The sequence below is a fragment of the Corvus hawaiiensis genome, chromosome 24 (genome assembly GCF_020740725.1).
Source record: "Corvus hawaiiensis isolate bCorHaw1 chromosome 24, bCorHaw1.pri.cur, whole genome shotgun sequence".
Lineage (NCBI taxonomy): Eukaryota > Metazoa > Chordata > Aves > Passeriformes > Corvidae > Corvus > Corvus hawaiiensis.
The window spans coordinates 9,568,215-9,579,316 of record NC_063236.1 but is presented as its reverse complement, the minus strand read 5'-3'; the positions used below and the strand labels follow the sequence as shown (position 1 = coordinate 9,579,316).

The 11,102-nt window shown below is 51.3% G+C and overlaps 1 protein-coding gene across 1 annotated transcript; it reads left to right on the top strand.

Moving 5' to 3' along the window:
* The first annotated feature begins 594 nt into the window (after positions 1-594).
* On the top strand, positions 595-5,807 carry RAB29 (RAB29, member RAS oncogene family). The gene is made up of 5 exons (XM_048328187.1): positions 595-738; positions 1,838-1,909; positions 2,944-3,125; positions 4,855-4,976; positions 5,297-5,807. The coding sequence occupies exons 1-5, from the start codon at positions 615-617 to the stop codon at positions 5,412-5,414; spliced, it is 618 nt and encodes a 205-aa protein (XP_048184144.1). The 5' UTR covers positions 595-614; the 3' UTR covers positions 5,415-5,807.
* The last annotated feature ends 5,295 nt before the right edge of the window (positions 5,808-11,102 follow it).

Here is an 11,102-nt window from a genome sequence, read left to right as displayed (position 1 = left end):
CCAGGATCGGGGTGTGCAGGGCCAGGATCAGGGTGTGCAGGGCCCAGATCGGGGTGTGCAGGGCCAGGATCGGGGGGTGCAGGGCCAGGATCAGGGTGTGCAGGGGATGTGCAGCGCTGGGTCTGGGGGTGCAGGGCCAGGATCAGGGTGTGCAGGGCCAGGATCGGGGTGTGCAGGGCCAGGATCGGGGGGTGCAGGACCAGGATCAGGGTGTGCAGGGCCAGGATCAGGGTGTGCAGGGCCAGGATCAGGGTGTGCAGAGTCAGGATCGGGATGTGCAGGATCAGGATCGGGGTGTGCAGGGGATGTGCAGCGCTGGGTCTGGGGGTGCAGGGCCAGGATCGGTGTGTGCAGGACCAGGATAGGGGTGTGCAGGGTCAGGATCTGGGGGTGCAGGGTCAGGATCTGGGGGTGCAGGGTCAGGATCGGGGTGTGCAGGGCCAGGATCGGGATGTGTGCAGGACCAGGATCGGGGTGTGCGGGGCATGTGTAGCGCTGGATGTGGCCATGCCCGGGGCCGGCGGAAGGCAGCGAACTACAGCTCCCGGCAGCCCGTGCAGGCTCCGCCGCTGCCCCTCACATGACCGAGCGGGGCCGGGCCGGGCCGGGCCGGGATGGGGCAGCGCGATCGGATGTTCAAGGTGCTGGTGGTGGGGGACGCCACGGTGGGCAAGACCTCGCTGGTGCAGCGCTACGCCAACGACAGCTTCAACCGGCACTACAAATCCACCGTGGGAGGTGAGCCCTGGGGGTCCCTGGGGGTTCCCTGGGGGTTCCCCGGGGGTTCCCCGGGGTCCCGGCCCGCTGCGCATCCTGAGCCCCGCTCCGCGCCCCGAGCCCGGGGGGAACGCGCCCCTCTCCCCTGCTCCTCCCCGGGCCGTGGGATTGGGAATTTGGGATAGGAACAGCCGCGTATCATCGGTGGTTTATGGGGCATCAGTTCCCAGAGTCTCTTTCTGGAGCCCCCGGGGGATTCTGTCCTTCTGCCCGGCTCATTTGGGGTGTCCCATCCTCTCCCACCCCATGGTAAAACCACCTCAGGAGCAATAAACTGGATGGTCTGAGCTTACAGGCTCAGCTCATCCCAGTAAAACCATCGGCAGCGCTGGTTTGGCATTAATTGACCAGCCTGAGGGGTCGGCAGCGCTTGGAAAGGTCTGTGAGGAATGGGGCTGAGTGGGATTTGGATTCTTTGTGTAAATGGATAACCTGGAAGGAGCAGGAGCCGCCAAGGGTTTACCCAGGAAATCTCCCCCAGGACCCAAAATCGTGGGGGTTGAGCACAGCTGTTTAAATCTTTTTATTCCTGAACCGAGAGGGGATGGATTAGAAGTGGAAAACGCTGGAGAGCTCCGGGCTGTGCCCGTGGTCTCTCCCAGCAGGAAACGCTGCAGACTCGTTTCTGGTACTTTTTTTAACACTTAGTTCCTGGTTTTGGTCAGTTCCAGCCCAGCTGGGCCTGGCTGCCAGCAGAGCCGGGCAGGTTTTCCCCTGCAGTGAAAACCTGACACATCAGGAGCTGAGAATAATGCAGAGCTTCCCCTTTTGACTCAGTGGCCTGGTTCCGTCAAACGTGGGGTGATTCAGGTTGGAAAGGACCTCACAGCTCCTCTCACCCCATGGGCAGGGACACCTTTCCCTATCCCAGGTGGCTCCCAGCCCCGTCCAACCTGGAATTGTGCATGGGCTGCTGGCAGTGATCCAGGATTCTGAAAGGCCCCGTGGCTGGGGCTGGACTGGGGCTCTGGGAGATGGGGAGAGGCTGTGGGGGAATGAGCCCCGTGGTGCAGAACAGCCCTGATCAGGTTTCCTTTCTGGTTTCTTGGGAATTCTCCAGTGGATTTTGCGCTGAAGGTGGTTCAGTGGTCGGAGTCGGAGACGGTTCGGCTGCAGCTGTGGGACATTGCAGGTATTTTAAAAGGTTTTTAAAGTTCTCAGTGTTTTGGCCTTTTTTGCCCTCCTTTCCCCCTGCCTTTTCCCCTTCCTCTTCCTTTTCTTCTTCCTATTCCTTCTGCTCCAAAAATAAATCCCAGGAGCCTGTGGATCCAGGGCCAGGACTGCTCTGCTTTGCAGGGCTTCCTCGAGCCTGCTGTAGTAATTTAAATATTTAATTAAAGTCCACCTGCAAGAAATGCACTCAGTAATTCCTGCCCAGCCTTTCCTTTCTGTTCCAGAGCAGAGGGAATGTGGAACTGGCTCATCTGTAGCTGGATATGAGACTGCTCAGCTCCAAATCTTGTGTTAAAATCCAAATTTCTGGCATGAGACACACTCCGAGGGACAGAATTACATGAGCTGGAGTGGAGTGAGGAGCTCCTGCTCCTTGGAGAAGGGCAGAGAAATGAATTCCCCAAATTCCCTGGCACCAGGAGAGGTCTGGGCAGCAGCAGCTCTAAAATGGCACCTCCAGATCTGGAGCAGGGAGGAAAACAGGGCTGTGGCTTCCTCTGGTTTTGCTGCCTGGCATCCTTAAAAAGGCAACAGGAAGGAGAAGTTGGCAGAGTGAGCAATGCAGCAAGAAACTGGTTTCAGTTTCAGCCCCAAAAAGGAGTTTGAGGTGTGGGAGTGCCCTCCTGGGTGCCCAGGGACACTCAGGTGGCTGGAGCTGCCCCTGGATCCCTGGAAGTGTCCCAGGCCAGGCTGGACAGGGTTTGGAGCACCCTGGGATAGGGGAGGGTGTCCCTGCCCATGGCAGGGGTGGCACTGGGGCATCTTTGGTCCCTTTTAACCCAAACAAATCTGGAATTTCACAATTCTGAGATCCGAGACCTGCCCAGTGCGGAGGTGCCCAGGCAGGACACATCCGGTGCCTGGATTCCCTCATTAATTAAGCAGAGAGCATTAGTGCCAGCTGAGAAAACAATGAATAAACACATTATTTGCATGAACAAATCTAAACCCAGCAACTTGGGGGGGAATTTTTTTCTTGTTTTGACCCCGAAGGGCAGGAACGCTTCACGTCCATGACCCGGCTGTACTACAGGGATGCCTCGGCCTGTGTGATCATGTTTGATGTCACCAACGTCAGCACCTTCAGCAACAGCCAGAAGTGGAAGCAGGACTTGGACAGCAAGCTCGTGCTGCCAGATGGGAGCCCTGTGCCCTGCCTGCTGCTGGCCAACAAGGTGAGGAGCCCTGGGTGTCCTCTGGGTGTGCTCGGCTGTGGGTTTGTGTGTGTTTGTGTGTGTTTCTCTGTGTGTTTGTGTGGGGTTTTGTGTGTTTGTGTGTTCCTGGGTGGGGTTTTGTGTGTTTTGTGTGTTCCTGGGTGGGGTTTTGTGTGTTTCTCTGTGTCTCTGTGTGAGTTCATGTGATTTTCTCTGTGTGTTTGTGTGTTTTTATGTTTATCTGTGTGTTTTGTGTGTTTCTCTGTGTGTTCGTGTGGGTTTGTGCATGTTTCTCTGGGTGTTTGTGTGTTCCTGTGTGGGGTTTTGTGTGTTTTGTGTGTTTCTCTGTGTGTTCGTGTGGGTTTGTGCATGTTTCTCTGGGTGTTTGTGTGTTCCTGTGTGGGGTTTTGTGTGTTTCTCTGTGTGTTTGTGTGTGTTTTGTGTGTTCCTGTGTGGGGTTTTGTGTGTTTCTGTGTTCCTGTGTGTTTCTCTGTGTGATTTTGTGTGTGTTTCTCTGTGTTTCTCGTGTGTTTGTGTGTTCCTGTGTGGGGTTTTGTGTGTTTCTCTATGTCTCTGTGTGGGTTCATGTGATTTTCTCTGTGTGTTTGTGTGTTTTTATGTTTCTCTGTGTGTTTTGCATGTTCCTGTGTGTTTCTCTGTGTGGTTTTGTGTGCGTTTTGTGTGTTTCTGTGTGTTTTGTGTTCCTGTGTGGGTTTCTGTCTGGGTTTGTGTGGTTTTTGTGTGTTTTCCTGTTTGTATTTCTGTGTTTGTGTGTGCTGCTGTGTTTCTGTGCGTTTGTGTGGTTTTGTGTGTGTTTCTCTGTGTTTCTGTGTGGGTTTTGTGTGTGTGTTTTTCTGATTGTGTTTCTGTTTCTCTGTGTGTTTCTCCCTGACAGGAGGGGTCAGCTGGGGGGGATTTGGGATCTTATCCCAGGGAACAGGGGCAGGAGGAGAGGGAACGGCCTCAGGCTGGGCCAGGGGAGGCTCAGGGTGGAATTTCAGAAGGAATTTCCTCATGGAAAGGGTTGGAAAGGGAGGTTTGGAGTGCCCATCCCTGGAGGTGTCACCTGGACGTGGCACTCAGAGCTCAGGGTGGGGATCAGGCCCATAACTTGGACTCGATGATCCCGGAGGGATTTTCCAGCCTCGGGGATCCTGGGATTCAGTTTTGAGGCAACAGTTTTGCCGGGATCAGGGAAATCTGGGTGGCTGCACCCACCAGCTGCTCTGGGCCAGGGTGTCTCTCTGCCTCCCTGTCCATCCCATTGGCACTGGTGCCACCACACCTGTGCCACCTTTCCTGGCTGCTGAGAGCCCAGGCAGATTTGGGATGAGGGACAACGTTGGAAGCTCCATTCCAGGCGTTCTTGACTGAGGCGTGTCGGTAACTCAGATCTCAGATAAAGAAATTGCTGCTTGCAACATCCCAGTAGGAACCTTGCCCCAAGAGCTCCCTGTGGGAGCAGGACCTGGGAGCTGTGAGGGCTGAGCTAAATGGCCCTTCCAGCTCAGAAATTAGGATGAAATTCCTCCCTGGGAGGGTGGGCAGGCCCTGGCACAGGGTGCCCAGAGCAGCTGTGGCTGCCCCTGGATCCCTGGCAGTGCCCAAGGCCAGGCTGGACGGGGCTTGGAGCAGCCTGGGACAGTGGGAGGTGTCCCTGCCCATGGCAGGGGTGGGAATTTAAGGTTCCCTCCAGCCAAAACCATTCTGGGATTCTCTGACTCTAAAATGCCTGGTTCCTGCTTTGCAGTGTGACCTTTCCCCGTGGGCAGTGACCAGGGAAGAAGTCGATCGGTTCAGCAAAGAAAATGGATTTTCAGGATGGGTGGAGACATCTGTGAAGGAAAACAAGAACATCAACGAGTCCATGAGGTAGGAACAGAGCCTGGTCATGTGTCCAGGAGTTAATTCCCTCCCCTGCCCAGAGAAGCTGTGGCTGCCCCTGGATCCCTGGAAGCGCCCAAGGCCAGGCTGGATGGGGCTTGGAGCAACCTGGGAAAGAGGAAGATGTCCCTGCCCAAGTCCAACTGCCAGTGTTGTCATGTTCCTTAACCTGAATTTTTAGTCATTTCCTGGAGTTTATATCCTTCTGAGCTTTGCTTCTTATTTTTTATTTCTTTTCTACGCTGTCCAACGCTGCTGGTTAAAAAAATCAACCCCACAAACCAAGCCATGGATGTTTTTTTTCCCAGGGTTCTCATTGAGAAGATGATGTCCTCATCCACGGGACATGGAAGTTCCTCCTCTGCTGGGAGTGGGGACTATATCAGCATCAAGGAGACCTCCACTCCAGGCTGGGCCTGCTGCTAAAGCCACTGACACTCCATCCCCTGGGGTCCAGCACTGATGGGCTTCTCATCGTCATCATCATCATCGTCATCATCATCGTCATCATCATCATCATCGTCACCTCTCCCTAAACTGTCACTGGTCTGGGGGCTTTTTCCCGTGATTTTGAACTTGCCTCCTGCCCAGTGAATGTTTTCTCAGCAGAGTGTTGCTACAGTGACTTGGAGCAAGGAATGGGAGGAAGAGGAGCAGGAAGATTCCTCTTTTCCCCCATGGTAGCAGCCGGGAGCTCTGCTGCTCTGATGGAGCACAATCCATGGCCAAGCAGTGGCTTGGATTACATTTTTTTTTTTTAAATTCTGAGCACTTCATCCTCTGGCAGTGCTGGCCTGTCCCAGGCAGGGCTGTCAGAGGGGTTTTTTAATTTTCTGCACCTTTTTCCCCTCCCCAGCAGAGCCCTGCAGTGACTTTTGGTCACACACACACCAAGTCCAGGTGGTGCCTGTGGATTCCCAGCTGTGGGATTACAGCAAACTCCTCCCTCCATGCCTGGAACAATGGATCTCTGTCCTGGAGGGACCAGCACGTCCCATCAGTGCCACCAGACGTCCTGAGGATGTGGAGCTGGATGTGGATCAACACTGCCAAATTCTCGGGGTGAATTTGGGACCTGGAGCAGCACAGCTCTGCCCCCCCCACCCCAGGTTCTGCCTGCGCTGCTCAGCAGCAGAGACCTCAAATTTTGGTCAGGAGCTGCCCAGCTGCCTCCTGCCCAGCTGCCTCCTGCCCTTCCTCCTCACCCCGCCCCAAGTCTGGCACAGCCCCATTCTGCTGCCACTTTATTGGGGCACGGGGATGAGGAGGGGGCTGTAAACCCCTTTGTGTGCCACAGCGAGGGCCCTTTGCACTCCGAGGACAGCCTGCACCCCCCACCCCAAACAGCTCTTGGCAACTGCTGCTGAACTGCCTTCCCACCATTCTCCTGCAGCCAGGAGGGAATTTGGGGGAGGAAACAGCTCCCTGAAATTCCCCTCTGCTGCTTTTAGTGGGGCAGGGGGAAGAGGAGGAGGAAAAGACTTTGTGGGATAAAAGGAAAGGGAGGAACCACTCCCCGTTTCCCTTCGGTGCCCGCTTTCCCCCACATGTCCCAGATATTCGTGGTGGAGAGCAGCTGTGGCCAAAAAATTGGTAGAAATTGAGGAGAATTAGTAGGAAACTCACACTTCAGGGCTGGAGTTGGAGTGGTTTGTGTGTTTAACTCTGGATTTGCTGTTCCATGGTTCTCTGATGGGACAGAATCACCCTGCCCATGTTTTAGGTTTGGAGTTCAGCAAATGGCCTCCAATAATTGGGGTTTGGGTTTTTTTTCCTCTTCGAGTGGTTTAAGTGGAAAACAGGACTAGAAGTTGCTGTGTCCTGCTGAATTAGGATTGCTTTGCTCTGGCAGATTATTCCTCCTGCCTGTCTTACACAGAGGGAGGAGTTGGCAGGGCAGGAACTCAGCACCTCCACTAAGCACAAAAAAATCAGAGTTTTCATTCTCTGGAGCTGGAAAGAATTGACAAGGAAACAGTGAGGGTTAAGAGATTCAGACCTGGTTGTGCTCCACTGTTTTAATGAAAAGCTGAAACAGCTGGGCCAGGTTTCTGTCATGCAAATATTGCCAAATTTGGGGTTAGAGGTGCTTAAAAATACCCTTCTCTGGGCCCTTGGTTTTGCTGTAGAAACAGGGAGAACTGATTAGCAAAAAAACCTGAAGTGCCTTGCTGAATTTTATTTCATTGTCTTAAAAAGAAAAAAAAAAAGAAAAAACTGGTTTTAATGCTATAAATATTCCTAGTTCTGTGTAGAACATGGAGAAGTGCCTCATTTCCTAAAGGAGCTGTCATGAAACCCCTTCAGATTCGGGAGTTATTTATTGATTTTTGTGTTTGCACCTTAAAGTGTTTCAGCAAAGAGCTGAATTAGGACTGCTTAGAGATGGAAAATCCTGCCCAGGCCCCACTCACTGCTCAGAGCAGCTGAAAATTCCCCATTCCTTTTCCATCCAGTTATGGAATCACGGAATGGCGTGGGTTGGAAGGACTTCAAAGATCCCTCAGTGTCACCCCTGCCATGGGCAGGGACACTTCCACTGTCCCAGGCTGCTCCAAGCTGGCCTTGGGCACTTCCAGGGATGGAGCAGCCACGGATTCTCTGGATCATCTGTGCCAGGGGCTCCTCACAGGGAATTCCTGGCAGTTTCACAGGAAAACTTCTTCCATCATCACTTTGAGCCCTCCCAGTGCCCCTCTGGCACCTGCACCTCTCATCCTGCACCTTTTCCTTCAGAAGTGCCTCTCCGAATCGATCAAAAACCCAAAGGAAGATATTTTTTGTCGATTTCCCAGCATTTCTGTGCATTTCCAATCCCCACGTGTGCCTTGGGGAGTTCGTTTTCCACGTTTACTGTTGGTTAACAACTGAACAAATGTCAAAAAAAACCCCCCCACAAGCTGCACACCAGGAAGAGTCGTTGCTTGGGCTCGGTGTAAAACCCCAACCAGACAGGAAAACGATTTCCCTGGGCAGCTGTGAGTGTTTTCAGAGATCTCCCTGTGCTTAAAAAAAACCAAACCAACCCAAAAAACTGCCCCTTGATTACAACGAATTCCAGAGCCCCATCCAGGGGCAGCGTGGGAGGAACAGGGGCTGTGCCCAGCTTGTGCCAGCTGAAGTAATTCTGGTTTTTAAAACAACTGGAAGGGGAAAGACAAGAAATGTCTTAAATTAAGTCCTGTTGATGTGTAGGTGGGTAAAAACCTGAAATCTTTCACATAGGAATCAGCAAAGTCTTGTATTCGTTCTGCTCCGCTCGTGGCCTCATCAGGAAGGAGCGGTTTGGGAAATGAAGGAATTTGAATTTCTTTTTCCCTGCTTTCACTCTGCACCCTCTGTGTGACTCTGGGCCAACTGTTCCCATTTCCTCCTCATCGTTTCTCCTTCCTGCAGCTTGGATTTGTGGCCCTGGGACTCAAAATCACACGCGTTTCAAGGTGTATTTTGTGAATGGATGGCTGCGCTCTGTGGGGCCACACAGCTGGAGAATTTTACTGCCCCTAGGTCATAAATAAGTTGACAATATCAAAATGTAGCTTTTTATTTTTAATTGCTTGCTGATACACAGAAGTATTTTAGAGGCAGGGTCCTGATCATTGTACAATTCAGTGTTATGGTCGTGTAAAGAGGAAGAACTGGTGGGGGATTTTAATCCACACCAACCAGTCACTGGTGCAGCATTGCAACGGTTTGAAATAAAAATTTGGCATTGCTCAGGTGGTAGTTGTTGTTTTGCTCTCTCAACAGTCCTAAGAAATGAGTTTACAAGTTGAAATTAGGCATAAAAATAATAAAAATGTACAAAACACTCGGTGTGAGCTGCCCTGAATTGCCAGCAAAACAAATTCCACTGAAACATCCTCAATGATTGTGTTTTTATTGGGCTACAGGCGGGACATAAACATGCAAAACTTGTGCATCTCTGAGTCAGCCCTTCAAAAATATTGGCTTTTAATCCAGTATTTCCAGCAGAGAATTCCTTGATGTGGTTTCTGCACCTTCCTCCTCAGGGCTCCTTAATTCAGTGGGTTTTGGGACAGGCAGATGCTCCCAGGGCCTCTTCATTCCATGATCAGCTGGATTTTCCTGAGGATTGACTGGCACCAGGGACAGGGATGGAGCAGGAAAAGGGCCAGAATTCCAAAGAATTCCAATGAAATTCAAGCAGGGCATGAAATGAACTCCAATTATCCTGTAATTGTAATTACCCCTATAAATCTGACCATATTTGTAGCATCAAACTGTCTTTTCACGGTACCCAAAGTACAAAAATAAGATTTTAAGCGCTATTTTTACTAAAATGGAGGGATGAACCTCCAAAGAGCCAAGTGCAAAGCGAGAGTGAGAAGCTGCCATTTTAATGACTGTGGAATACTTCCAATTTTTCCATGGTTAAAGCATCCCCTTTGCTAAACAGAATGAGTCATTTGGGGGGTTTAGAGGGAATTTAAAGTGTAAAAATCAGATCTCTTCAGTGCATAAATTGTGCTGATGAGGGAAAATGGTGCTGGTGAGACCAGTGCTGCTGATGAAACCCGCGGGTGGAATTAAAATTCTGCATTTCTTCATGATAAAAATCAACTCGCTGACCCCAGGGCTGATAAAAACCCACAGGACAGGAAATTGTGGAGATTTATTTCAAATTTAATCCAGTGACAGAATCCACCCCGGTTTGGGGTGGCTCCAGAGCAGGAGGGGTTGGAGGAGGAGGGAATGATGGGGAAAATCCCATGGGATTCCGTGTTTATCCCAGGGCAGGGGTGATGATGCCGGTGTGGATTCCCGGCGCTCTGAAGTGCGGGGACACTTCCATGACAAAGGGACAGCGGGGCCGGAATGGCCCCGGGCTGGCATTGCCCTGCCCTAACTTTGGCTGCCTAAGTCGCGATAGGCGCGACAGGGAGGGGAGAAAACACAAGAAAAACAAACAAACGAAAAAAAACCAACAAAAGGGGGAAAAAAATCCAAACAAACAAACCTCCCCCCCGCACATGACAAACAAAACCAAACCAAACCAAAAAAAGATTTTAAAAAGAAAAAAAAAAAATCCCAAATACACACCCAAAAAACCCCCACGAAAAACCCAAAACAAACCAAACCTAAAAGAATTTTAAAAACCCATAGAAAACCCACATTAACTCCACTGAAACATCCTCAATGATTGTGTTTTTATTGGGCTACAGGCGGGATATAAACATGCAAAACTTGTGCATCTCTGAGTCAGCCCTTCAAAAATATTGGCTTTTAATCCAGTATTTCCAGCAGAGAATTCCTTGATGTGGTTTCTGCACCTTCCTCCTCAGGGCTCCTTAATTCAGTGGGTTTTGGGACAGGCAGATACTCCCAGGGCCTCTTCATTCCACGATCAGCTGGATTTTCCTGAGGATTGACTGGCACCAGGGACAGGGATGGAGCAGGAAAAGGGCCAGAATTCCAAAGAATTCCAATGAAATTCAAGCAGGGCATGAAATGAACTCCAATTATCCTGTAATTGTAATTACCCCTATAAATCTGACCATATTTGTAGCATCAAGCCAGTCTCCTTAGTGAACCCAAAGTACAAAAGTAAGATTTTAAGCGCTATTTTTATTAAAATGGAGGGATGAACCTCCAAAGAGCCAAGTGCAAAGCGAAAGTGAGTTGCTGTGACAGAAGCTGCCATTTTAATGACTGTGGAATACTTCCAATTTTTCCATGGTTAAAGCATCCCCTTTGCTAAACAGAATGAGTCATTTTGGGATTTCTGGGGAGTTTAAAGTGCAAAAAATCTAAAATCTTCATTGGACTTTGCATAAATTGTGCATGTACTTAACTGCTGACTGGCACAGGGAGTAGTGACGGCGGTGACATCAGTGTTGTGTCAGAATCTGCCGCTGAGACCAATTTTTTGCATTTCTTCATAATAAAAATTAATGACACTGAACCCGCGCCCGGGGCCGCGTTTTCCCTCCAAAACCGCGCCGGGCCCGCGCGGCGAATCTGCGGCTCGGGCCTTGAGGCGCCGCAGCGCCCCGAAAAACGCCCGGAGAAACGGGAAAAAATTCCAGCGTGGCGCCGGTGATGGAGGGCCGCGGCCGGCGGGGCGGGAGGGGCGGGACGGGGCGCGGCGGG

Excerpts from the sequence above, each read along its gene's own strand:
- RAB29 (XM_048328187.1), top strand. The coding sequence starts at position 615 with ATGGGGCAGCGCGATCGGATGTTCAAGGTGCTGGTGGTGGGGGACGCC. Across the intron at positions 739-1,837 it reads CTACAAATCCACCGTGGGAG|TGGATTTTGCGCTGAAGGTG; the intron begins GTGAGCCCTGGG and ends GGAATTCTCCAG. Across the intron at positions 1,910-2,943 it reads GCAGCTGTGGGACATTGCAG|GGCAGGAACGCTTCACGTCC; the intron begins GTATTTTAAAAG and ends TTGACCCCGAAG.